The sequence below is a fragment of the Pagrus major genome, chromosome 9 (assembly GCF_040436345.1).
Source record: "Pagrus major chromosome 9, Pma_NU_1.0".
NCBI classification, from domain to species: domain Eukaryota; kingdom Metazoa; phylum Chordata; class Actinopteri; order Spariformes; family Sparidae; genus Pagrus; species Pagrus major.
The window spans coordinates 4,143,479-4,171,362 of record NC_133223.1 but is presented as its reverse complement, the minus strand read 5'-3'; the positions used below and the strand labels follow the sequence as shown (position 1 = coordinate 4,171,362).

The window sequence follows — 27,884 nt, the reverse complement described above, 5'->3', positions numbered from 1 at the left end:
ATTTCAAGGTTTTAAGTTAATTTGTGTATCAGTTTACAACACAGGGTTGTACAACAAAATGTAAGTTGTAGTCTCCTTAAAAACATATTTTTCATGGTGGAGTGTTGAAGATGAGTTCAAGAGTCTCACAGCAAGAGGGAAGAATCTGCTCTGTAGTCTGGTGGTATGGCAGTGGATACTTCTGTATCTGTTGTCCGATAGCAGCAGGGTGAACAGAATGTGGCTGGGTGGGTGTTGTCTCTTAGACATCTCACAGATGCTCAGTAGATAGGTACCAATGATATTCTGGCTGTTTTTAAATTTTACATACAAAGCTAATAATATATGACACAATGTTAGAGATTAACCACGAGTAGGTAGAAAGCATACATTTAGTTTCACCTTGCCAGAGTACTTTTACCTTCCATTTACGAGCAAATTTTGTTTCTGTTATTTTCTTCAAGTTAAGTTTCGACTGTAGGATAGTGCATACATCAAGAACTCCTGGGCCCCAACAGTCCCAGCAAATGAAACATTATTTCATTAGCATATTTGTACAGTAACAAAATTTAAAATAACATAATACACTCCAGTGTCAATCCCATAGGGTTACTACCATGAAGTTGTCAGCTTCAAATGAGGTTTAATCTGTTTATTCTTGTAAAAATCAAATTTCTCTAAATATCCATGGCCCTTTTAATCAGGGATTATGCTTCATTTTCTTAAAAGCACAAATTTGATTTTAAATTTTTATTATATTTTAAAATTTATGTAAAATTTTTGAAGTTGACAACATAATAACTGCACTGTACTCAGAAAGAACCTCAGGCAGGAAGTCATCTGGTTCTGCAACATATGATTTCCAGACAGTGATCTTATCAGGTGCAGGTGTATCAGAAAGAAACCTTATCACACTGACATAAAAATGAAAATATTTTGTCTAGGCCTGATCCTCAGCAAAGGTGAAGTTGGAGTGACACCTGGTGGTAAAATGTCACAATTGCATCTCATGATTTGACCCTTTGAATCTTGGGTAAAACACCAAGGGCGACACTTTGTGTTGAAAAGTGGTGGGGACATAATGGTTTTGGACATATGAGATTTTAGGCAATCTAATGGGGAGATAATATCAAGACAGACTATATAGTTACAAAAATGGATCGCACCTTTTTACAAAATCTGCTTTGTTGTTTCAATGCTGCAAACTTTTACGTTTGAGGAGCAGAGTGATCATAAGAGTTCATGAGTCAAGTTCAACCAACAGTGGAAATGTCTGAATTGAGCAAGTAATCAGGTAGACCTACATTGGCTTGGTGTCACTTGTTTCTCAGGCATGAAGTGAAATCTTCCCAAGATTGTGTCTGAAGCCTGGATGAGCAGCTGGGTGGCCTTCGTTCAGGACCCATTCAACCAGATAATCTCCTGTTAAAATGTCCATGAACGCCTACCAGATGTGTCCTCTGCAAAAAGAGAATTCTTGAGCAATACAGTTATTTTTACATACAGTTTTGCCTCAGTCAAATTAAACAGAGACTTAACAGCTGGTTCTCATCAGTAGTCCCAAAGCCTGAGACAGCCAGTTGTCCAATAAAGTTATTTGTGAGTTAATTTGTCTTCAAAGATCAGTAGCATGCAGCACAGCCATGCTGAGACTTTCACACCTCCAGCGCCCAGTTTAACATGATTAGCAAATGGATAAACATGCCATGTGTTTGCAGCTGCACGTGTCTGTTGATTCTGGAGGCCCTGAGGTGCTGCTTAATGACGGGCCTGGCCTCCGCAGAGGTGCTAAAAGTGACACCTTCAAGACACCATGAGAAGATATCAGTGTTCACATACTCATACTTGGCATAACAAGACCCGCTATTTGGAAACAGAATTGGTTCATTTATGTACTCATAAATCACTGAGGTGGACACTGAAAAATAAGAATGGTAATCATATTTATTGAAAAATAAATTACATGATCTCTACTTACATATTTACATTCATTTGTATTCATTTATGATACAAAAAAATGGCATACATTAGCTTAAAAATGTTTTTAGTATTTCAAAAACACAAAAAACTATTGACGATATGGTTAAGATTACTCATACTTAGTGCATTCACCTATGAGTTTTAAAACTAATGTTAACTGGACATATATTTGTATAATAAAACACTTTTCCCAGTTACACGAGCTGTAAGACATTTAACAAGTTATTAATATTTGTAGGTCTTTGCTTTTGCCTGAACACAAAGATTGTGATTAACTATATTTATGTATGAAAGATCCTCCATACATGACCCTGTGTTTGGAAGTGGATGTGCATATGTCTGGGCGTAGATGACATGTGTGTTTCAGTTTGCATGAGTGTATTTTGGATGTAGATGTGAATAGTTGACCTGACCTGTCGTCATTTGGGATGGGTGTGTGTGTGTGTGTGTGTGTGTGTGAGTGAGTGAGTGAGTGAGTGAGTGTGTGTGTGTGTGTGTGCGTGTGTATGTGTGTGTGTGTGTATCATTCAAAGTCACAGCCCAGTAGTTCTATTCTCATGGTGATGGCGGCCATCCAGCTTTTGGGGATGATTCTTATGAAGCGGGAGAAAATAGGAGGGAAGATGTAGTTCTTCATGTGGTCATTGTTATCCGTATTTCCTAAAAACGTCTGGATTTAATGAGAAGGAGACATGGTTTAGAATCATCATTTCTCTACTGTTGTCAAATAAATCTCCAGTTCCCAGTGAACTGGTTAAAGCCAGGGTTGGTAAGTTATTCTAGATGCATTGTTTGTTATATTTGTAAAAAAAAATGTGTTAACATCCTGGCAGCAATCAAATAAATCAAATGCTCTGACAAATAAAGGAAAAACATCCAGTATCTGTAGCTGCTGTAGGGCCATCCAATTGTAGTCTGTACACATGTACCTGCCTGCACACACTGCCTGTAAACTCATTGCAAATGACTGACTGGAGTCTTCCACCAGGCTAGGCAGATGTACAGTAATGCTAAAGCTATTAGTGAGCAACACACAAAAATGGAAGAGAAAATACAGCCAGGATTTTCCAATACTAACATACTAACTGGAGAGCGGTGAGTGTTAACATTAGCCATGTTTGTTGTTTACATTCATTATGATAATGTAAGGAGTTTCTATGTGAATGAGACATGAGGTAGGTATGGTTAGTAATGTTACTGTGCTCACAGTATACAGTGCACAGTCACAGAGCCTGCTGTTCAGCTTTAATGTCAATACAATTTCATGTGATTTTGCCAGAGCTCACCTTGAAAGGGAGGCCCTCATCATCTGTGTAATGTTTCCAGTGTATCCCATTGTCGCTGTACTGCAGAGAGTAGGAGATGACATACATCTCCGTCCCTAGAGACTTGGCTCCTTGTGTTATGATACCTGTGATCTTCTTAATTTGGGGCAGCTCCACCTGAAGCCACTGGTTCATGTCATTATGCTGCAGAAGAGACAGCACAGAGAGAGGTAGATATTAAAGTTGACGCGCAGGTTGGTGTGAGCACACATTTGTGAACTACCGAAGGTATTTGTGTGCTATTTCATTCAAACATTTTTAGACAGATGGAAAGCTGGATGAAGTTTCGTAATCCACAGAACATTTCTGGAGCTTCACAGCAAAACAACATTGCAGCATTCTGCTAAACATCTGAAGTAGCTGGGGACTTGTTTTAAAATGTAACAAAACAACCATACAGCTTGGCCGGTGTAATCAAAGTCTCAAGGGGCCCCAAGATCCCAAAACTTTCACACTCTTGACTTGCGGCCCAATTTTTGCACCCACTTGAGACAGGATGCCTTTAGCTAAGCAGCTACAGTGAAGATTTTGGCTTTAAAAAGGGTGTAAATAATGTCTTTTCAAACCAATCTGGGAACTCCAGGTTTCCAGAAACTTGGATTACACCGGAGGAGCTGTATGGAGCCATTTTATGTTTTTTTTGGATGTTTTATACATTTGAAAACAAGCCCCCAGCTACTTCAGTTATTTCAGAGAATGCTATGGACTACGAAACTTTAACATTTTTGGGTGATTCTTTCCCCCTTAAAGGCTTGCGCGTGCAGTCTCTGTACTCTGAAGCTGAGGTCCTCGGACATTTTTCTTTTTTCTTTCAAAGTTTCAAATCACTAGTGCAGGCAGATCCCTCTTGTGTTTGTGTGTCGCTCGGTCGCTCACAGCAGGATGTAAATACCGGTGTGTATCTATCACGAGTTCTGTTGATCTTGTCTGGCGCAGCTTCCGTAGTGCGAGCAGCTGTGAGGGAGACTTGCGTGCATGCGGGAGCGTGCCTCCAGGCAGATATAGCATAGTGACTGTTTAGGCTAGAAAAATGTACTAAATGACATCATTTCGAGTAAACTCTGGATGTCACCACTTCAGGACACTTGGATTGCAGCGGACGAGCAGTATGGAGGAATATTACAAAGTTTTTGCGTAGTTTTATGGACCTTTTCGTCTCGGGCGCCATTAACGCTCGTTATATGGATTTTTGCTGCAGGAGGGTACCCCCGCGGGTCTCCAGCTGCACTTTGAGGAATAAGAAACTACACCGGATCAGCATGAGGGTGAGATAATGACTGAATTTCGTTCTAGCGTGAACTATTCCTTTAAGGGTTTTCAGAGGCTGCTGTGGTCTTATCAGGTCACTTACATCCTGCGTTACAAAATCAGCAACATTCAACCTGATCGTCACTATAAGTTTGAATGCATTCATTTTGACTGGTTATGTCAGTATTAGGATTTGTACCTTAGCCTGCCAAGCATTGATGGTGCCTTGTCTGTTGAGGCGTGCAAGAGAGGGTTTCCAGGGTCCTGAGTACCAGCTGGAAGCTATGGAGCTGGCTGTGATGCGTAGGTCTTCTATCAGTCCGCTCTCCATCCCCAGAGGCACCGAGCAGCCTGAGTCAGGAGGTTAAAACTGTCACATATAGAGTACATACTGCATACACATGAATTTAGCTTTTGGAGAAAGTATTTGGAAACCAGGAGAAATGATTTACTATCACAGTGCCACCTATGTTTAGATTTGCAAATTTAACCTCATTGTGTATATTTATTTCAAAAATATGTTATACCTTTTACACTAAATGTTAAAAAGTAAATCCAAGCTTATAATGGATGTGCCGACTAAAATCCATGCACTTTGAAGAATCTATTGGTGAGTGAGTTTTTCCAAAAATGACAGATTAAAGAGAGAGAGCAAATTATATGGCTAGTAAACAATGTCCAAACTCAACAAAGCATGGAAGAACTATTCACCATGAGGTTTCAGACATTCTTTGACACCCATTTTGACACTCTGTGATGAAAAAACACAAGTATGTGGTAGTAGATTCTGCATATTTCACATATTTAATAAAGGCTAAAATGGGTGTAACTTATATGTAAGTGATGATGCCTAACAGGGTGTTGGTTATCAATAATTCAGTGAGGATGTGGTTTGATGTAAATTTGCCTCCATGGAATCCATTAATTCCTGATTACGAACACTTCAAAGAGCATTGTCCCACTTATACCATGGTCACTTGCCAGGGAAAAAAAATGAAGACCATTTATTTTATTTTCATGCGTTTTGTGATCAAAATACAATGTTTTTCACAAGCTATAACTCTATTTCCCTGGCAACATCTGAAATTCTGTAACATTGCGTGCAGTTGACAGTTATTCTAATCTATCTGTATGTTTAACACCATATCACAATTTTCACAAATGGTAGTCCATGTGTTAAGTAAAGAGAATAGTGGATGTGAGATGATGGCTTGTGTCCGGATAGTGTCGGCTACTTTCTGCAGCCTTTGTTTTACAGGTGCCATCCTGTGGTGTTTCAGAGGATGATGGACTTTACTCAGTGTTGGAAAAATATTCAGTTTTTTCTTTTCCTGTCTGCAGCCAACTGATGCTAATGCCATTCATTTTAGATACAGGCTACAGTGCATTAATTCAGAACAGTGAACAGAAAGTTTCACTGGATTCCATAGCTGTCCATATATCAGGAATCAATTACAGCCAATCACAATCAAATACTCACCCAGACCATGATATAACAGGAGAAGAAGCTTTATATAATGAATGGATAGACATAAAGTCAAAATTTTCAAAACATTTTTGTGGCTTGCCCACATCCACCCACACACACAGCAACGCCTTACCATCAAGCTCACAGCCGTAGAACTCCATGCGGACTGTAGCCTTGTTGTACCAGTTGATTGGGTGGAGCCTAATGAATCGTCCAACCACAGGAGGAGAGAAAATGTTTTTCATTGTTCCATAGGCATCCTGGTTCCCAGGGAATACCTGGTGAAAGATGGAGACAGACATAGAAAAAAAAGAGGTGATCACACACTTCTCTCTCAGTTTGTGGCTGTTTGCATTGATAAAGGCAGTGATCAAACGGTTCCCACCTTCCCTCCCTCCCTGCTGTCGCCCTTGAAGAAGATCCACCTCCTGCGATCGGTGCTGTAGGAGATAGCGTACTTGACCACAAACTGGGAATGGAACATCTGCTTGGCTCCCTGGGTGGCCACCTGGCTGATCACAACTGGCCTCTGGAAGTCCACCTGTATAACGGGTAGTCCATAGGTAGCAAATTGTAATCACATAGAAAGCAAGTACTTATATGCAAATCCAGTCAAACACACACTTATTCCACCACAACACATACCTGAATCCAACTGGAGTTCTGTTCTGTGCTCCATGCATTGTATTTACCCTGATTGTTCAATCTGGCAAGATGGGGCTCCCAGTATCCTTTAAAGATGAAAATATCGTCATTACTAAAGTGACTTATTTGCTTATAGGGCATTAATCCAATACTTATTGTATTTGCAGTAGGACCGCAGTGGAGGTATGGCTACCTCTAGTGTTGATTGCTGTAATTTGGTTGTCTTTTACACTGCTTGACTGTAGACCCAGTGGACGGTCGCACTCTTGGAGGAGACATACAAGCAATATCTCAATATTAAAACACAACATAACAAAATGGCAATTTAGAAAAAAAATAATACAAAATATTTAGAAAAACATGATGCTGCAGAGTGTTTAATTGTTTGTACGATTATCTAGAACCAGAAAGAGGGTCTGCATGCCCTTCTGTTGGTTGAAGCCAATTTCTGTCTCCAGCTGCCACAGGCCAGGTTTGGACGAGTTCATCTCCAGAGTAGCAAAGCCCCCTGCAAAGACAGTTTGATGTAGAAATTAAGCTGAAACCTACTGTATATGCTGCGTTAGTGACATCAAATATTACCAATAGCTATTCTCTCTGTTTTGAGGTATCATCAATCCAAATACTAGAGGGGGACTTATTTTCTAAACTTGAAAGCACAAAAGTAGCAAAAGATGTTATTCTGAATTCACTTAACAAACATTATGTTTCTCACCAGACAGCAGGGGGTAGACGGCCTGTCTGTAGCTGGTGGTCTTCTTGTGAAGGAACGTATGTCCGTGGAAGTGGACACTCTGAAAGTCCTTGGGAGAGCCCATGTTGATCAGATGCCAGAACACAGACTGGTTGGTGTACATCCTCAGGCCCTTCAAGTTGAAAATAATGCCATTGATGGCTGAGCGAACAAGAGACATTTTTATTTTTTCTGTTCTGTAACAGACAGCTCTCACATTCATTGAAGAATATGTATTGCAACATAAATGCATTACAATGGAACTTGAGGGTCTCCTTGAAGTTGGGGTCGATAACTCTCCTTCGGCTTTTCCTCTGCATGGTCTCAAGGTTCTTTTCATAGTACCAGCTCTGCGACTCATCAAAGGTCATGAAAAGCAGTGTGAACTCCCTCATGTCTAAGTTTTTGTTTAGGGTGCCCTCTCGACACACCAGCAAAGGTCCAATCAATCCCGAGTGCACATCTCTTTCCTAGAAGACAAAGCATAAACTAGGTTTAATATTAGTTTTAAAATTGTGAATATATTCCATTGTGCTCAACCTAAATGCCTAGTTTAATGTACCACATGAAGTGAATTCTTAATTTAAAGCTCCTATGTGTAGAATCTGTATGTGACTTAGCATAATAATGGCAGAAAAAAAAAGACAATGCTGGTGAAAACTGGTGCACCACTGGTGGTGGTGGTTTTTTATGCTGCTGCTGGGAGATTGCCACAGTCAGAAACTCAAATGCTACATACAGCGGCTCCTGCCAAACTAGCATAACTTATATTTAGTTAATAATAATTTTCAAGTTTTTTTCAAGTACAAATTACTCACAGGATTAACACCCGAATAGTAGGCCCAGGTCCGACAGTGAGACTCCTCTGGCTTTGGCCCAACCATAGAATTTACCTTCCATATATATGTGAAGGTGGAACCAGATTGAACCTCATTGTCATATTTATACCAGTACTTAGAGCCATCCTCATAAGACAGACCTTCTGTCTGCTTGGTATAGGAAACCCCATTAGGGTGTAAGGAGTATGGACGGTTGGCATTGTTCTTGAACACCACCTATGAGACAAAAAGAAATTCTGTGATTGGTTGGCGATGACTTTAAAGGAATAGTTATACATTTTGGAAATATGCTCATCAATCTATCAATACAACTGTCATGTCTGTATGGTAAATATTTGTTTTCTCCCATTATATATAATAATTCTTCTCGAAAATCTCAAACTGGCCTTTTCAGTTAAGGCATGGTTACATAAAACAACAAACAGACTGTAGATGCTATAATTCACACAGAAAATAACATTTGAAAGTGTGAGATTCCAGAAGAGATAGACGGGTTCAGGCTAAGCAGCTGATGACAGTCTTACCATGATGCTTTGTCCAACCTCCGCCTTGATGACAGGTCCCAGGATGCCGAGATGCTCATCTACCTCTCCACGGATTTCAGGTGTGCTGAAACTACTGTCCATGTAACTTCGGAACACCACTTTGGTGAACTTTGTTCCTCGGCTGTTCTGTTGCAACTTATCTTGCCTCCTGTTGGATTACAGGACCTTATTTCAGCTTTGTGTGTGTATGATATGGACCTGGTGTACAGTCAGAATAGTCATATGAGCTTTTATCACTGCTGTCACTGAGCAGTGTCACTTACCTCTGTCCGTAGCCAGCATAGTCCCACTCAACCTCCTCTGCAGCAATGAAATAAGTCTTGAAATTCGGGCCAGAGAATTTTAAGTAGAATTTAGTGGTCTCGTCCAGGTTGAAATTCTTGATGTCTTCATGACTGCTGTAGGGGTCTTTGTACATCACATACTCATATTCATCTGCTTTCACATCGTGCCCATCCAGCCCTAGATGATCTGGTTCATCTCCAGGAACGTACAGCTCATAGTCACTGAAATCAGGTCGGGGTACACCAATGACCACAGGGGTGTTAATGAGGTCCTCTTCATCAGAGACAGGTCGTGGCACATGGGGTCGTGACCCACGTGGGGTCATGCCTGGATTAAATCCACGAGGAGAGAATGGTAAGCCACTCCTGGCCTGAGGCTTGTATTCCTTCCTCTTCCTTGTTTTCATGCCTTGGCCTTTCTGGGGCCACTGTCGAAGGTTCACCTTCCTGGTCTTTTTTGGGGTTGGCGTTGTTTTAGGGGTCTCTCTCCCAAAATATTTCTTCATGTTATCAGGAATGTCCATGGGTACCATTTGATGAGTTCCATCATAAGTCCAGTTGTGCCCCTGCGTTTTGACGGAGGTGGTTTTGATCAAATTTGTACTGTTCTCTTTAAGGTAGATGAACACTTCTTCACTGCTATCTGAGGCACTTAGCTCCACAGAATTGCTCTCTCTTACTACATCTCTGAAGAGGGACAGGTTACCTAAAGTCTCATTGGAGAAACTCTCCACAGCTGTGTGGTTCAACTCGCCACTAAGAGCTGTGACATTCTCCCTACTGTCCGAAATAATCTCCCCTGATGGATCTGATATGGATGTATTCACTGTGACATTCTGTGAGGGCCTGGTTTTGAGCAATATATCAGTTACATTTTCAAGGCTGGAGTTGACTGGAATAGTCACAATTCCAGAGGAATTCTCTTGTCCATAAGCTGGTTCTGCTGTGGTGATCCGAGAGTCATTGGCACTGGTTTTGTTGTCTGTGCTCTCCAAGATGGTCATGTTGTATCTGCCTGTGCTGCTGATCTCACCTTCTCTAGCCATTTGAATGGACAATGGATGGTTTAGTCCATCTGCTGACAGGTTAACTTGCTTAGTTGCTGTGTTATTTTCATTTTCCTTTTTCAAACTGCGTGACAGAGAGGTGACATTGCCTTCTGGTGCACTGTGAAGATTGTCGGTGCTTGAAGTGGATAGAGGCACAGAGTAAGAGAACACATCCCCTCTGATGAGTCTCTCCTCTGAGTCCATAGAAGTGTGGTTATCACCAGTCAATGTAACATTCATTCTTTCAGTCTTCAAGATGGAACTGGAGTTTCCTTTTAATGTTACAGTAAGATTGGTGGTTTCTTGTAATGTTACAGTAAGATTGGTAATCCCTGTAGATACATTTCTGACCACTGGTAATGATGTAACATTGTGAACTGTTGTGTTTTTTGTGTCAGAAACTGCTAAATTATCACAATTTGAGACATTAGCAGAAGCACTGCTATTTGTTGTTATACTGTCATTCTTTAGTAACATATTTGGTCTAAAAACAGTTGTATTCACTGTTTTATTGTCAAAAGTTGTTGGCATACTGCTGTTTTCCATATGTGTTGTATTCTCACTGATGCTTTGGGCTATCAGATTAACTGCTGTGAGGTTTAGTCCATCCACCTCTTTCCAGTTTGGCAATAATGTGTTATTTAATGCATTTGGCTTTAGAACAGAAGTCTCATTTTTTCTGTTTATCTCTCTGGAATTAAGTGTGATATTCGTATCTCCATCAAGCACATCAATAACATCATAGTCGAGGAAAGAGAGGTCCAGCTGCTCCACATCCGTGCTACTAGATTGGTTCTTCCGAGACCTGAGACCTAATTCAGCTGCAAACATTGCTGTATACATATCTACCTCCTGTGGTTTCTCTTTTTCAGGTTTTGGCTTTTCCTCTTCTTGCTTTCTTTCCTCCAAGCTCGGAGGCTGCCACACCTTAAAATCTTTTTGTCCTTGATCGTCATAGTCACTGTACTCATACTGGGAGTCACGATAGCACTCAACATCCTGAAACTTTACGCGCATTGCTTTCGTTGTGTCATAGAAATTCAGGGAGGCCAGGAGCCAGACACCTGGTTCAAAAGAGACACACAAAAAACCTCCATGAAAGACCTTTAAAAAGCTAAGCAGCTGTCACTTTTAACATACTGACATTCTTAATATCACTTATTCTTATATATAAAGAGCATATCGATTTTCTGTTGTCACAGTAGTTTAAATTATCCCTACAAATTGAACATTTCAATACATAATACATCATTTGACATTAGAAAAATGCACTGTAAGCTCTGACTGACCAATGTTGTCCATGTTCATGCTGATGGTCTCTCCAATCATGGGGTAGAGGCTGAGAAAGTCCTCTGTCCGCTCATTCAGTGTAAATGTATGGCCATAAAACGTAGCTGTCTGGATGTAGTCCTGTGCTCCAATACTGGACACGTGCCATGTTGCGACCTCACCATTGCAGAAGCCCAAGACTGGGCCACTCTCAAACGCATAACCGTTAATTGCTGTGAGGAGAAAAAATGATTATGATCAAATGATGGAGTGATAAATAATTTCTTTCAGGATTAGCTTGTATTAGTTTCAATCTGGTTATGGCAAAACTTACTGTGCATGACGTTGGACTTATAAAAGTCTGGGTCTGCTTTGCTGACTTTGGATCGATCACAGTATTGGCGAATGTTGTCATCCAGGTACCAGCTCTTGTTCTCATCGAACATAGCGAACATGGCATGCTGCTCCTTGTCGGCTTTCAGCTGTAGAAACAAAACAAAACCTCTATTCATTTTAAAATATTGTACTTTTATAATATATTGTTGAATTTATGAATTCTGACTCTGACTTTTAAACTAAACTCTTTCAACATAAAGTGACTGGTAGAAATGCGTACATCTTTTAGAGTTATATCAGTAGTCTGTATGTAAAACAATCTTAAAAATGTAATACAGAATTAGTGTATAAAGTTATTTTTTTATTATATTGTCTTGCTAAACATTTTACTCCAATCACACAGAGTTGAAAAACTGTTTGGTCAAGGATCAAAAATACAATAAGACGTCTTTTACTCAGAAAGGATAAAAACACTTGCTGCAAACACTGAATTCACTTGACTTTATCTCCCATAATTTCTCCAGTAGCTATTTAGCAATGCCAAAAAACAGTTCACTCTTCATGTTGAAAAATCCTAAATCTTACTTTACAGCCATTTTAAGAGCTCAAGAGGTGTACTATGGCAGTGTCAACATGCTCACAGTAACAATGCTTACATGGTGTTGTTGAGCAGGTGTTTGCCATGTAAGCTTGAATCACAAAATATAGCTACGGTTGATGGGAATGTCAATTAGAGACAAATTTCAATTGATGGTGGCAGTAGATGAAACATTAAAGTTGTAATTTATAAGAAATGGCCATTTGAAGGTTGCTCCAAAGCTATAGGGGGCAGCATAACCAGTAGGTGATTTGTTAATTTTTAACAGGGGGGATGGCTCAATGGGAGCACCACTCTGCCCCGACACACCAATGTACACCTCCCAAAGGACATTGTTGCAGGACGCCTTAACCATAACTGTGACATTTCTAATTCTACAATTCCATTTTATCCAGTTATCTTCCTTCTCTCCCTACTACAATTGTCCTTTTATAACTGTATTAAAGTAATGAGTAAATACACCTTTAAATTGTATGCAGTGGACTGAGTTTATTCAGGCAGGGTTTTCTCATGTTTCTCACAATTCACTACAAGCAGGGTGATTTTAAGTTACATGACCTACATGACCCCTTGGAATTTTTTACCATCTAAATTCCTTGAAGGACACAAAATGAACATTGTGCAAAATAGTAGAGCCCAACCGATTTATTGGAAGACTGATTTTATCGGCCAATATTAGCCTGTCACAGATATATCAGTATCAGTGTATATATTGTCCGATATGCACCGATGTGAAAACCTTATATTTAAAAACTATAATACAGAAAAACATGCTCGGGCTAATTTAAAATTGATGTAATGACATAGTTTGTCCAGCAGAGTGTGCTTCAATGGGGGATAAAACAGCTGGTGTCAGGAAATGTAACAGCTACCTCACTAATGGTTGAACTATAAACCAGCACAGAAATGACAATTACCAACATAACATAAGCCACCGTGTTCTGAACAGACACACTAAAAACACTAACAAAAAGTAACATTTTAGTTTTAGAACAAGCAAACTTGCTGTGCTCCTCCTCTACACGAGAGACGCGCTGGGAATCCACCGGAAGCTGCTCTATGACGTCGCGTCTGCTACAGGTTTTGTTCCGCCCTCCGCATGGCATCATACCATGAATGTATAAAGAGAACCCAGCGGGAACGTTTCAGAACCGAGCCTTTGGCCTGCCCCATTTTGTTGGCTTGCTCAGATTTTGTTGATCTGGTAATTTTTCGTTTTTATACAATCAGGAGTCTGCACAGGGTGTTTTATTTTGAAAATTGACCGGATGCTCTATGCCGTTCCTGTGTCTCTGACTTCCTGCCGGCGCGATCTGCTCTGTGCAGCTTGTTGGGGCTTCCGTCAAAAATTGACCACGTAGCCGGAGCGCAAAGCAGCCGTGCTCCGCTGGACTCCACTGTGCGCCGTCAATCGCGGCCGCTTGTGATTTGTGACGCCGTTCCTGCTACTAGGGGGTGGAGAGTGATGGCAGGTTAACAAGGGGGATGCTTTATGGTAATTTTGCTAACAAGGGGGACGGCATCCCCCCTCATCCCCCCTCATCCCCCTCAAATCGCCTACTGAGCATAACCATTAACTGCTGCTCAGTAAAGTCTTACTGTAGCTGTTAGCTGTAGCTGTTAGCTGTAGCGACTAGCTGCTGTTAGCAAGTAGCTCAGTTAGCTGTTAGCTGTAAGTCTGCCCGGACCATAACATTTCATATCTTACTCTGTGAATTGAGGATTTATTTTGACCAAACCAGAGGTGATTGTTTTGGTGAGTTTCATTTGTCTGTCGAATCTGAATGTGTTTTACAATAAATTATTGAGGCAATTAAGCTCTTCTTAGTTTAGTAAAACTCACCGCTGTATATATCTGAAACTACAGGGGCCTATATTGTACTATTGCCTTGGAGGTACAAAGTTGTATTACACGACAGGACTGCCTGGGCAAGCTGGTTAGCATGCTAACTTCAGTAGATACCTCTGCAACACAGTACATTGGCATAAAATATAAATGGAATCATGGTCAATATAATTTGGCTTTTTTTTTACAAGAATTTCCAAAAAAAGAACTCTTTAATATTAAAGTGAAAACAGATTTCTACAAAGCAATGTCATTTATTAAAAATGTATAATGTAAAATAAGTGACTGCATAAGTAATCACCCCCTTCAAGTCAGTATTTAGTAGATGCACCTTTGACAGCAATCACAGCACTGAATCTGTGTGGATCGGTCTCAATCAGGCTTGCACATCTGGACACTCCATTCTTCTTTGTAAACCTGCTCAAGCTCTGTCAGGTTGCACGGAGATGAACGGCCCTTTTCAAGTCCAGCCACAAATTCTCTATTGGACTGAGGTCTTGGCTTTGACTTGGCCACTCCAGAACATTCATCTTGTTGTCTTTAAACCATTTCTGTGTAGCTTTTGCTGTATGGTTCAGATCATTGTTTTGCTGGAAAATAAATCTTCTCCCAGGTCATAGTTCTCTTGCAGACTGAATCTGGTAACTCATGGGGTGAATTTTATTAATCTTACATCCATAAACACATACACACAGTTGTCTGCCAATTCACCCCCGACCCTGAATATGGCACTTTTAAATGTAAGATCTCTTTTAAATAAGACATTTTTAATTAATGACCTGATTTTACATAATAATATTGACTGCATGTTTTTAACAGAAACATGGCTGAACACTGATGGACCAATAACACTCATTGAAGCCTCACCACCGAATTACAATTTTTCATTTACGAATAGAATAGACAGAAAAGGTGGCGGCACGGCAGCCATCCATTTAGCATCACTTGGTTTTAAGGATATTACATTTAGACACTATACAACTTTTGAATATCACTCTTTTGTTTTCAGCAACCCTCCCATACTCTGCATGACAGTTTACAGACCACCTAAACGTTACACTTCTTTTATTTCAGATTTTTCAGAACTACTCACAATCATTCACACTAACTACGAGAGGGTCATTATCTCAGGTGATTTTAATATACACATGGACAATCAGTCAGACACTTTTACCTTGGAATTTTTAAACTTACTTAATCTTACAAATTTTACTCAACATGTTACCCAGCCTACCCATAACAGAGGACACACTTTGGATCTTTTAATTACCCACGGCCTGTCTGTTAACATCTCCTCAGTGATTGATTTCGGTCTGTCTGATCATTTCTGTGTCTTTTTTAATGTCTGTGATTTTATACAACAGGATATTCTAGAGCGAACTGTAAGGAAACGCTATCTTACTAATGAAGTGACTGCAAATTTTATTAATCTTTTACAGGACACTCCTGCAGACATTTTACCAGCCTCATGTGATTTTATAGTAGATAGTTTTAACAGTAAGATGAGATCAATCCTTGACACAGTTGCTCCACTCACTTTGAAAAAGATCACTACCAATCCAACTACTCCCTGGCAAAATGAAAAAACTAGACAGCTAAAGAGAAACTGTAGAAGAGACGAAAGAAGGTGGAGAAAAGACAAATTAACAGTGCACTACCAAATTTTCCGTGAGCATTTGAACACTTATAATAAAGCAATTAAAGATGCAAGACAATCACATTTTTCAAAACTGATAGCTGACAACTGGAACAACCTCAAAATCCTATTCACAACAATTGACCATCTTATTAACCCTGTTTTTATGAGGTCTAGCAGTGAGTCATCCATTTCTAAATATGAGGATTTTGCAGATCACTTCAGAAGTAAAATAGATGATATTAGATCACTTTTATCCAAAGACCAGAATTTCAATTTTATCACTACAGAATCTTTGTTTTTACATGAGGAAACACTAGAAAGGTTTGTCCTGGTTGATGCTGAGATGCTTGGCAAAGTATGTTCCCAACTAAAACCCGCAACCTGCATTTTAGATCCCATTCCCACTTCCTTTATTAAAACATTTTATAGTTCTTTTAAGGATGAGTTACTTAACATTATAAATTACTCTCTTCAGATGGGTGTTTTTCCTACAGCAATTAAGACTGCCACAGTGAAACCCCTTCTTAAGAGAAACAATTTAGATCCCTCCATACTTACTAATTACAGACCACTATCCAATCTACCATTTTTAAGCACAATTTTAGAGAAACTTGTTTTTTAATCAGTTAAATGATTTTGTGATAACCAATAAAATCTATGAAATGTACCAATCAGGTTTTATGACAAACCATAGTACTGAGACCGCACTAGTTAAAATTGACCTCAGGTTAAATCTGGCCAGGACAAAACCATCTATTTTAATACTTCTTGATTTAAGTGCAGCCTTTGACACAGTAGACCATTCAATTCTTTTAGACAGACTTCACAACCAGGTCGGAATCTCTGGTACTGTTTTTAACTGGTTTACATCTTATCTCACTGACAGAACATTTTTCGTGAGTATGGAGGGATACTCATCAAAGAGCTACAAAATTACCTGTGGTGTCCCCCAAGGCTCAATTTTAGGTCCAACACTTTTTAACCTATACATGCTGCCACTTGGAAATGTCATCAGGAAGCATGGCATCAACTTCCACAGTTATGCTGATGACACACAGCTGTATATCGCCATGTCTCCTGATGACCCAGGGCCAATCGATGCCCTTTTTAACTGTATTTAAGATATCAAGTCATGAATGGCAAAACATTTTCTTCAGCTCAACCAGGACAAAACCGAGGTCTTATTTATTGGTTCTGAAGCTCAAAGACAGATGATTAATACAAAATTGAATGCCCTGGCATTAAAACCAACTAACCAGGTAAAAAACCTTGGAGTTATTTTTGATTCAGACCTTAGTTTTAATTAGAAACACATCAGAAACATAACTAAGACAGCTTTTTATCATCTAAAAAACATTGCCAGAGTGAGACCGTTCCTTTCCAAAGTCAGTACAGAGACATTAATGCATGCTTTTATCACCTGCCGCATTGATTATTGCAACGCTCTACTTTCTGGTCACCCAAAAAAGAACTTAGCTCAGTTACAACTACTCCAAAACTCTGCAGCACGGGTGTTGACTAAGACCAGAAAGAGAGCACACATCACACCCATTTTAAAGTCTCTGCACTGGCTACCTGTCTGCTTCAGGATTGATTTTAAGATCCTTTTATTAGTTTTTAAAGCTCTTAATGGCCTTGGCCAAACTTATTTATCAGATTTGCTTTTATCGTATGAACCCTCCAGGACCCTCACAGGTCCTCTGGTCACGGCCTTTTAACCATTCCAAAAGTGAGAACAAAAACTCACAGGGAGGCCGCCTTTCAATACCGTGGTCCATGTTTGTGGAACAGCCTCCCAGAGGACCTCAGGGCACTGGAGAATGTTGATACTTTTAAGAGCAACCTTAAGACCTTCCTTTTTAGGCCGGCTTTTAGCTGAATTCTATTTATGTATTTATTGTTTTTTATTCTGCTTAAACCTGGTTTTATTTGATTTATCTGTTCACTTTCTATTCATTTATTTATTTTAATAATCTTGTTTTATCTTGTTTTGCTTTATTTATGATTATTTTTTTGCTTATAAACAGTTATAGACTTTTAAACCTCTTTTAGTATTTTATCATTCTTAGTTTTAGAGTTTTATTATTTTATCTTATTTATTTTACTGCCTCTAGTGTCTCCTCAGTGAAATACATCGATGATAGCGTTTCCTCAGTTCCGCAATACCTGTTTGTTAGTGCCATTTTCAATGTTTGTAATTTCGTCTCAGATTTAGATATTATATTATTTAGATTCATATTTAGTGATTGCTTATTGAAGTGATTGACTTATTCTATTCTAATTCTATAGTTTTACATTTTAGTTAGGATATGTTTAATGTACATGCATTGCATTGTTTAGAATAGGGCGCGCGCAGCTATGACGTAGGAGCTCGCGCATGCATGTAGAGGGAAAACTGTGTGGATTGGATCATTTTGTCAGCATTCAGTAAAAGACGGAGTGAACACACTGTTTTCTACCGTTGATCAAAAGTAAACACTCATAGAGACTTGTTCTTTCCGTCATAGAGTGGTTAAGTGGGCATGAATGTTTAAGAAATACTTACTGAACACAAGAAGGGAACTTTAGCCACTACACTGTTGTTAGTGCTCTGTTTCATTTATCACTATTTAGTTATTTATTATTACTCACTTTTTTTTTTTCCTGTTGGGTTTTAAGTAGCTGGGTGTGGGTGTGCATGTGTGTGTGTGTGTGCGTGCGTGCGTGCATGCGTGTGTGTGTGTGTGGTGGGGTGGGGGGGGAGCTGTTGTTTTTATTGTTGCTGCTGCTGTTTTTAATTTCTATAAAGCACTTTGCGCTACATTACCATGTATGAAAAGCGCTCTACAAATAAAGTTTGATTGATTGATTGATTGGTCGTCCTCCAGGATTTCCCTATATTTTGCTGCATTCATTTTACCCTCTACCCTTACAAGCCTTTCAGAGCCTGCTGCCGAGAAGCATCCCCACAGCATGATGCTGCCACCACCATGCTTCACGGTGGGGTTGGTATGTTTGTGGTGATGTGCAGTGTTTGATGTCCACCAAATATAGCGCCTAATCTGATGGGCAAAAAGCTCAATTTTGGCCTCATCAGACCAAAGAACCTTCTTCCAGTTGACCTTGGAGTCTCCCACATGCCTTTGGATGAACTTTAGTCAAGATTTAATGAGCTTTCTTCAACAGTGGCTTCCTCTTTGCCACTCTCCCATAAAGCTGAAGGTGAAGGTGAAGAACCCGGCAACAGTTGTATGCAGAGTCTCTCCCATCTCAGCTGATGCAGCTTTTAACTCCTTCAGAGTAGTCATAGGTGTCTTGGTGGCCTCCCTGACTAGTCTCCTTCTTGAACGGTCACTCAGTTTGTGAGGACGGCCTGCTCTAAGCAGGTGTACACGTGTCATATTCCCTCCATCTCTAAATGATGGATTGAACTGGACTCGGGGGATGTTCAGTGACTTGGAAATGTTTTTGTATCCATCCACTAACTTGTACTTTTTAAAAACCTTTTCACAGAGTTGCTTGGAGTTTTCTTTTGTCTTCGTGGTGTAATTGTAGCCAGGAATACTGATTAACCAGTGATTGGACCTTCAGACACAGGTGTCTTTATACTACAATCACTTAGGACACATTCACTGCACTCAGGTGATCTCCATTTCACTAACTGTGAGACTACTAAGACCTCATTAGGATGTCACTAGTCACTTTAAAGGGGGTGAAGTGTTTATGCAATCACTTATTTTACATTATATATTTTTAATTAATTGACATTACTTTGTAAAAATCTGTTTTCACTTTGACATTAAAGAGTTCTTTTGTTAGTTCTTGCCAAAAAAGCCAAATTATATTGACCATGATTCCATTTATAAAAGCAATAAAAGGGGAAAACATCCAAGGGGATGAATACTTTTTATGAGCACTGTATTTTAATGTTATTGTGGTGTTCAAAGAAAATTCAAGGTATCACCAAAGTCAGTATGGTCACATTTTGTTGAGACCCTGAATAAAGTCCATGTAATAGTTGTTGAGATATTTCAGTCTGGACCAATAAAAATGGACCAACCAATCGACAGACAGACTGACATAACCATTGCTAATGCCATGCTGCTAGCGTGGCTCTGAATTAAAGTAGAATCTTTTTACCTGCACGTTCCTGACATTGAGGGACTGGCTCTTGCAGATGAGGATTGGTCCTATCAGTCCTGAGGCAATGTCACGCGGTGTGTCCACTGCACTGTGGTACTGGCGTGTCAGACATCGAGCGTCATCGTCCAAAGGCTCATCCTCTTCAACCACTTTCCATACATAGGTGTGTGTCTCACCTGGCTCAACACCATGAGACTGGTTGCCTGGCAAAAACATTGAGATATATCTCATCAATTTTATTTGACTCATTTTATATAATCAAACAAGAATGGATAATCCACTAGACCCAAGTGTTCAAACAATTTGTTTTACAGTAAGGAGATAGTACCTCCCGCTGGGTAGTTGACTCCCTCCTCCGACTTCTCTATTGTCAGTCCATGTGGATAGATGCTGTAGGGCCTGGATGCCATGTTCTTAAAAACTATCTGTAAAAAACCAGAGGGATGTGTCAGGACATGCAGTCCATAGACAATGACAGATGTTATGAAATAAAATTATTAGAGTGACACATGATTCATTTATTGTGCTCACAGTCATTAATTTAAAATACCACAGACTGGGGTTAAAGTTCTGATTTTCAGCTATAAAACTGCAGCCATTTTCTGACACATTTCATTCCAATTTTAGGAGACAGTTATTGGTGTTAACCTGAACAAAAACTTTGACTTTTAAATCTTAAATATTTATTTTAAACCCTTTACAGTCAATAGGTGACCTCTATTAATAATAATAATAATAATAATAATAATAAACTTTATTTCTATAGCGCCTTTTAAAACCAGAGTTTTAAGGTTTTGAAATTAAAAAGTATAATAAAATGCGATAGAAACCAGAAATTCACAAGCAATAAAACACGAAATATAAAACTTAGAGAGATAAAAACAAAAAATAAAAGAGCAACATATTTAAAACTTTTGAATAGACATTATCCAAATGCTTGTCTGTACAGGTGTGTTCTTAAAAGCGTTTTAAATTGAGGCATTGAATCAGCTGATCTGATATTTAACCACCAGAGCAGCTTTGAATTTCAATGTGGTGGAGCACAGAACAAACACAATGCGTTCTGACTACACAGTATTTCAAAGGCACTACCTTATAATGATAGAGAACACGCATTTTATCTGTTTTAAGGTGTCTTCAACAGGTGCCTGTTTCAGAATATACTTTGTGTTTTGTATTAAATCGTTCAATACACTAAACACTTGATTTGATTTTAATTGAATGTGATCTCACCGTGATAACATCCCTGATTTGTGCTCTGATCACCGGGCCCAAGATCCCAAGTTCACTCTTCCTTTGCTTGGTCTCCAACCTTTCAGTGAATGATGCATTTTTGTACAGTGTGTAGACTGCCTTCTTGTATTTCCGACCTATGCGTGTTGGTGACTGTCTCAGGTACTGTAACTTGAAGTCCCTACACAAAAAGATTGAAGGTTTAATAAAATAAAATAAGATGTTTACTAAAAACAAACAAGTAAGTGGAAAGTGATTGTTCAGGTCCTGCTTGAGTTAAACAGTCTGATGGCTGTGGGGATATATATCAGGTCATTTGAAATGCTATCACGATAAATGAAAATACGACAGTAGCACCTTATATTAAACATCAACACAAAGGATATACTTTATTTTGTTAATCTCTGATTAGTTTGCATGCACACCTTTTGAAATGCTATCAATGTATATAATATATATGTAAATGCTGCTTACTCGTCAACATGTTCATGTATGGTAGGTGCATAGTCCCAGACAACTTCCTCAGCAGCTATGTAGTATACCCACTCCCTGCTGTGTCTTTTTTGTGCAACCGTCATCCTTCGCCAGGGAGCTTTGAAGCCATCACATTTAGTCACATCCACAAAACCATGCATGCCAGCTGGAACAACAGAAGTGTAATTTTTCTTGTCAGTGTAGTTAGGCTGGTAAAAAACATTAATCCATGGTGGATGATAGATGCATTTGACTCATAAGTAGAGAAACACCTACCTTCCATGTGCTTGATGGTGTGTGAGGAAAGCAGCCAGCGGCCTGTGTGGAGAGCTACCATGCTGGCAGTGGTAGAGGAGCCACTGATCAGGCCCACTGATGACATTTTATGCCCGTTCTGCTGCAGCACCTGCCCGTTCATATGTACAGAAAATACCTCAGGCTCTGAACTCATCCCTACTAGATGCAGGCTCACAGAGGCATAGGCACACAAACTGACATCTGGAAAGAAAGGAGGAAATTGTTAGTCACTTTGTGTATTTTATCTTTGCATAGTTTAGTTCATGCAGAACATCTGGTGAATGTTTTTACACCAACTGTTAACCAAATACACCACTTGGTACCATTCATCATAAATCTGTTCATATAAGCAGTAGTGGAGGAAGTATTCAGATAATTCCCCTGTATAAAAATAGTGTACCACAACAGTAAAGCTCAGTTAAGTAAGGAAGTAATGTCATTAACATGTAAGAATCAATAGTAAAGTTTCGTGACAGAGAGTGGCTCTGTTGTGATGAATTAACTAAGTAATGAAGTACATTATAAGGTTTTCTGATATACAGATAATGGGCAAGTAAGAGACAAAGATTGCCAATATGTTTATATCAGTACATGTGTATCAGTACAGAGTGCATTATGTCACGTATACAGTGGGTAGTGAAACAAGTGTAATTAATCTATCAACAGAAAACTAATTAACAAGAACTTATTTCATTGTAAAGTCAAAAAGCAATACAAATCTCTATTTGCAGCTGTGCAAGAGTGAGAATTTATAGCTTTTCTCAGTTTTCAAGGAAGAAATTGCAATGAGCAGTTTTACTACTTTGTGCAAAAATCGAAAAAGGTCATCTGCATATCAAGTTTAAAAAAATACCCACAAAAGAGACCTTGTTGACTAAATGACTGGCTCAATGTTTAAAGGCCCCTACACAGCTGCAACAAAGACTGCACTTGAACACACCTCTGGTGGCCAACAAGCTTGTGCATTCTGTGCCTGAAGGAAATACCTCTGTACAAACTGTTGTTATGATAAAGCAGCATTTTGTGACACCATTCTAAAGTTAATATAACCACTCCTGATGGAGAATATGTCTGATAATACGTTGTAAATGGCACTGACAAAGACATGGAGGGGAAAAATAAGGAGAAACTGCAGTAATGGGTGAAATCATGGATACTACAGCAACAGACTCAAGGGGCTTTCCCTTTCTTTTCTTTTTTTTCTGTTTCTCTCCTGTCTTTTCTCTGTCTAGTGCTGCAATAACTAGAGCCACAGACACTCACTGACTGCCCTGACAATGCCTGACAGTCGACTGTTGGCCTGATGTGTAGGGGCCTAAACTCAATGAGTGACAAAATGACTGACCAGGTAGCGATCCCTCTGTGAATCCATTGATGGTGTATTTCACATGCTTGTCTGGGGAATAGCTGTTTGGTTTGTACTTGCTCTCTTTCTCATCAAAAACCCCAAAGAGGAACACATACTCCTGGTGGACGCCAACCTGTTTTCCAGACTCATCCAGACTGCCTGCAGAGAGAGAGAATAGTGGAGGGAGTAAGAGTGATTAAAAACACCAAACAAGTCATTTTGGTGCAGCAGCAGCTGATATTTGTGATTTTTCCATTAGCCCAAAAAACAGTTTACTACTTACCAGGCTTGCAAATGAGTAAAGTACCAATGAGGCCGGAGTTGTAGTCCTCCACAACATTTTGGTGGGAGACATAGGTGTAGGTGAGACAGGTTGGGTCATTTGGCTGTGGAGAAACATCTGATGTCACCTCCCAGTAGTAAACATGTTCTCTGTTAGGCTGCACAACGTCGTCCTCTTTCTCTCTCTGTGATGTGTTGTCAAAGTAGTTGGCTCCTGCAAAAAACAGAGGAGGGCCACCAAAATTCTCTAATTAAATGAGATACCTTTTGCAACAGGGGTCTGAGGACATTATTGACTTTCCTAACACAATTTGTAAAATGACATTCCACTTAATCCCCCCAAAATAATGAAGACTTAATGAAGAATACACTGCAAGATCTTCTTTAATTCTGAACCTCTGCACTCTGAGTTTTGCATTAAGAGTGAATTAAGAAGTGCTTAATGTTAATTTCCTGCATCTACAACAGCAGGAATTTATTGTTTTTTCTCTTGATATGAACAGACACAGACAGTGATTTCCTAAGGCTTAGCAATGCTTCCTGTTGGACTTCAGTACTGTCTACTTTGATTATCTGCCTGTCCTGGTTAATATTTTAGAAAAAGACAAACACGCTTGTTTGTTGTGTTGGCCAACATCATGAGCACCCACAATGACCCCAACAGACAGGCAGACAGCGTTGTAGAGTGTAACTGGTGTCTTCTTGTTTGTCACAGCTGTCAGACTCATCTGCAGCTGGTCTAGAAGGTACCCACCCTCTGACTGTTTCCCGTAGGCGACCCCGTGTGGGTGGATGCTATGTAGTCCAGTCGCCATGTTTCTGAAAGTGACGACAATTGTCTCCCCCTCCTCTGCCCTTAGTGTGGGTCCAAGCAGCCCTGCAGAGAAAGACAGGCAGAAGTTTATTTAGACTCCACAACACTTGGCACACCGTCATGACACACCGGAACAAGTTACAAAGTGTCATACTGACTCATTACTGGTTTTCTGTTATTATAGCTGATTCACTGATTGTTATTGAGCAGTAAATGTCATTTAAACATTGTCCAAAAACTATAATGTACACCAATGCAATAAACAAGATAGCCTTTCTTCTGCTTGGTATTTTTCCGAGAAAGGAAGTAATATGTAACAGAAAATGTACTTTACTGGTTACATGAAAAATGGAGAAAGCATTCAACTGGGACAGGAAAGTGAAACAGTAGCCTGGTTACTTTTTTAATTAACCAATTTTGATGTTATGTCGAGGACATCCATGTATTTTGTTGCAGGGTTATCTATTGAAGTTAGCATGCTTACCAGCTAGCCCCTAGCCACTTACTCCGAGAGCAAACCACACCAACACTCCCATGGTGCTGTGAGTTCCCAGCCCAGGCAGAGTTAGTAAATATGAGCACTAGCTGCACAGTTAACTGCTCTTACTAGCTAAGAGGAATTAGCAGCAGTTAGCGATTACTGATATGTTTGGTGTATGAATTTGACAGGTAGCCAATTCTTACATCTTTTTATACACCTTTAAGTTATTAACAATTCCACAACTCTTCAAGGAAGTTCATCTAAAATTAACAACTAGCTGTATATACTTCACAGATTTTACTCACTAACTAAATAAAGGCTTTTAATATCTCCTTGTGCCTGAAGAGCATTTTCTTTTCCATCTCAGTAAGGTCTTGGGTAACCACCAGCTTCAGGCCATTGACTCACAAGTCTCTCCAAAATCTCCCTCAGCTGTTCAGTTGGCTGACTATAAAGAGCATAATTTAGTCTCATCATTTTCATACTCACACTATTCAGTGAACCCTAGTTCCTTGTATGGAAGCAGCTACAATTGTTTTGTTTCTACACTCATCTATTCAGGTTTGTCCTTTAGATTCATACATGTCTGTATAATCTGTCTAATGAATATGCTGTTATTTATTTTTACACAATGAAATAAATCAGCAGGTACTCACTTAGCTATGTTTAATCACATCTTAATTTCCCCTCTAATTAGTACCAGATTACATTGTACTTTTTAAAACCTGCAGGGAAATAACAATTATGCACATATCCATTCCTTACTGGGAAATATTACGGAAGAAATGTTTCTATGTGGGTGGAAATGAGTGTGTCTTAGTGATTAGAGCCAGACAGACTTTGTACTCATGTAAATCCAAAGTTTACCTAACCAGGAGGGATGAGTCTTAGCCTGTTTGAAATCTTTCTCATATTCCCGAAAGACCACTTTCTTATAGGTGGGACCAAACCTAAGAAAGAGAAAACCACAAAGTGTGAATCAACAAATTAGCAAAACTCATCCTACACACCTTACTGTATATTAACAAGATACTGTCTTCCAGATATGAAGTTACAAGTTTACTTATATGTGTGTGACCCACTATGTGTGTGTGTGTGTGTTTGTGTAGTCTTGTTTTTGCTTTTTTGCTTTTTGGGGTCCTAAAACCGGGAGTCTACTCCAACAACTTTATGTGGACCAAAATGCTGCACCCCATAATGTAATTTTTCAAATTTTAGGGTGAAGGTTAGGGTTAGGCAAGTATTTGTTATGGTTAGGGATAGGTTAAGGAAGTGAATGTAAGTCTATGTAATGTCCCCTTAGTTGATGAAAACATGGATGTGTGTGTGTGTTTGTGTGTGTCATACTAACACTGATACTATCATAGGATGAAGAACAGACTGCCAAAGGAATTAAACAAGGACAGACTGGACTGTTCAGTACAAACAACTTGAATAGAATGCTAGACAAAACTTCACAGATGACCTTACACAGACAGAATTCAGATAAATAAATAGTATTAATGAGACAAAATTACAATATAAAGTAATAAAATTGTCGAAAATTGTAGGAATCTTATAAGGAAATAAAATATAGTCTCATTTTTCATTTAATATCATAAATCCTCCAAACAGCATCTTACCTGTGTGTGTCATTCCCAGAGTAGTTCCAGTCTATCTCAACAGCAGCAATGTAATAGTGTCTCTCCCTGGTTGGATGCTCGTCTGCTTTGACATGAAGGACAGTCAAAAGAGCCAGGACGAGCAGGAGACACCAGGCTCCAGCCCACGCACAGAGCCTCATATCTGGGATCAATTCTACAGGTGAGACCGGTCTGCTCTGTGAGTGAAGAAGCTGTGATCTGACAGAGAGGTCCGCTCTGTGCTTTATCTGTCACTGACGCGCACACACACACACACACACACACACACACACACACACACACACACACACACACACACACACACACACACACACACGTTTAAACATTATGTCCCAGGGCAATGAACTGTGTCTCTGCATATTTTTTCTTCTTCTTGTAATTGAAACCGTATGTGCGTGGCTGTGAGTCATCCCTGAGGGGTGTGCTTATTCCCAACATCTCTGGGGATGAGTGTTGTAAATTACTCTAACCTCAGAATGTCCCAGGAAAAGTCATCCCATGGAGATATGGCATAATTCAAGAACAAAACATTATTGTATGTGATATAGATGCCATATATCAGATGCGACCCATCACAAACTTGGCTTATTTATATTTGTGGAATACAAAAAGTCATGGTAAGGTAAACATTAATGTCATCCCAGTGTACATCAATTATGGCAACCTATCAAACCTGAGTAAGTTATATGAGAATAGGTGTTTTTAATAATATCTGCACTTGGCCCAAACAACAAAACAACTCTGTTATGACTAATGTTTTTCATTCAGAACTACTGCTAAATTTAAGCATACTTCTCCTTTAGGGATTGGAGTGTGTTATGTAGGAGCTGGTAAGCATTATCTCACCAGCAGTTCATCCAAAATGCAGCACAAAGACTCCTTATTGATACCAAAAAGAAACAATATAATCTTTCCTACACTGGCCTCCCATCACTGGTTATCAGTGAAATACAGTATTTATTATTACCTCCGCCAAAGAAGTTATGTTTTCACCTGTGTCCATGCTTGTTTTGTTGGTTGGTTGGTCCAGAATAGACCCCAAAACTTTTGGTGCAGATTTCTCACTTTCTTTAATGTTGCGAGACAGGGTGTTTTTCAACATTTCCATTAATATCTCAGGGACTAATGCACGGATACATTACAGTACCATTTGATGCAGATCTGGTGAGCTTTAATTATACTTAAGCAGTTAAGAGTTTTTCAAATTTAGAAACGGCTATCAAGTTTGATATTAGATTAGGCTTGATTGAATTAAAGGGAACTGCTGGGCGTCGTCTGAGGTATGCGCTCTGCTGAGTGCCATTCTAGTTCTGTTTGTTTTTAAATCACTGCATTGATTGCCCTATTGTCATGTATTATTTTTCATATGATGAATTATTATTACTGATGCATTAAAGTATGGGTATT

The 27,884-nt window shown here is 39.4% G+C and overlaps 1 protein-coding gene across 1 annotated transcript; it reads right to left on the bottom strand.

The window, feature by feature from the left end:
* Positions 1-1,905: 1,905 nt before the first annotated feature.
* On the bottom strand, positions 1,906-26,667 carry f5 (coagulation factor V). Its single transcript, XM_073473245.1, has 25 exons — positions 26,457-26,667; positions 25,702-25,784; positions 24,294-24,416; positions 23,541-23,753; positions 23,255-23,416; positions 21,889-22,110; positions 21,613-21,778; positions 21,139-21,319; positions 20,234-20,330; positions 19,903-20,108; positions 11,699-11,846; positions 11,385-11,597; positions 9,026-11,159; positions 8,742-8,910; positions 8,197-8,433; positions 7,635-7,848; positions 7,361-7,540; positions 7,037-7,153; positions 6,839-6,910; positions 6,646-6,731; positions 6,386-6,541; positions 6,134-6,278; positions 4,732-4,883; positions 3,246-3,428; positions 1,906-2,629 (listed from the first exon to the last, which is right to left on the bottom strand). Exons 1-25 carry the CDS (start codon positions 26,615-26,617, stop codon positions 2,483-2,485), a joined length of 5,967 nt encoding a protein of 1,988 aa, XP_073329346.1. The 5' UTR covers positions 26,618-26,667; the 3' UTR covers positions 1,906-2,482.
* Between the last annotated feature and the right edge of the window lie 1,217 nt (positions 26,668-27,884).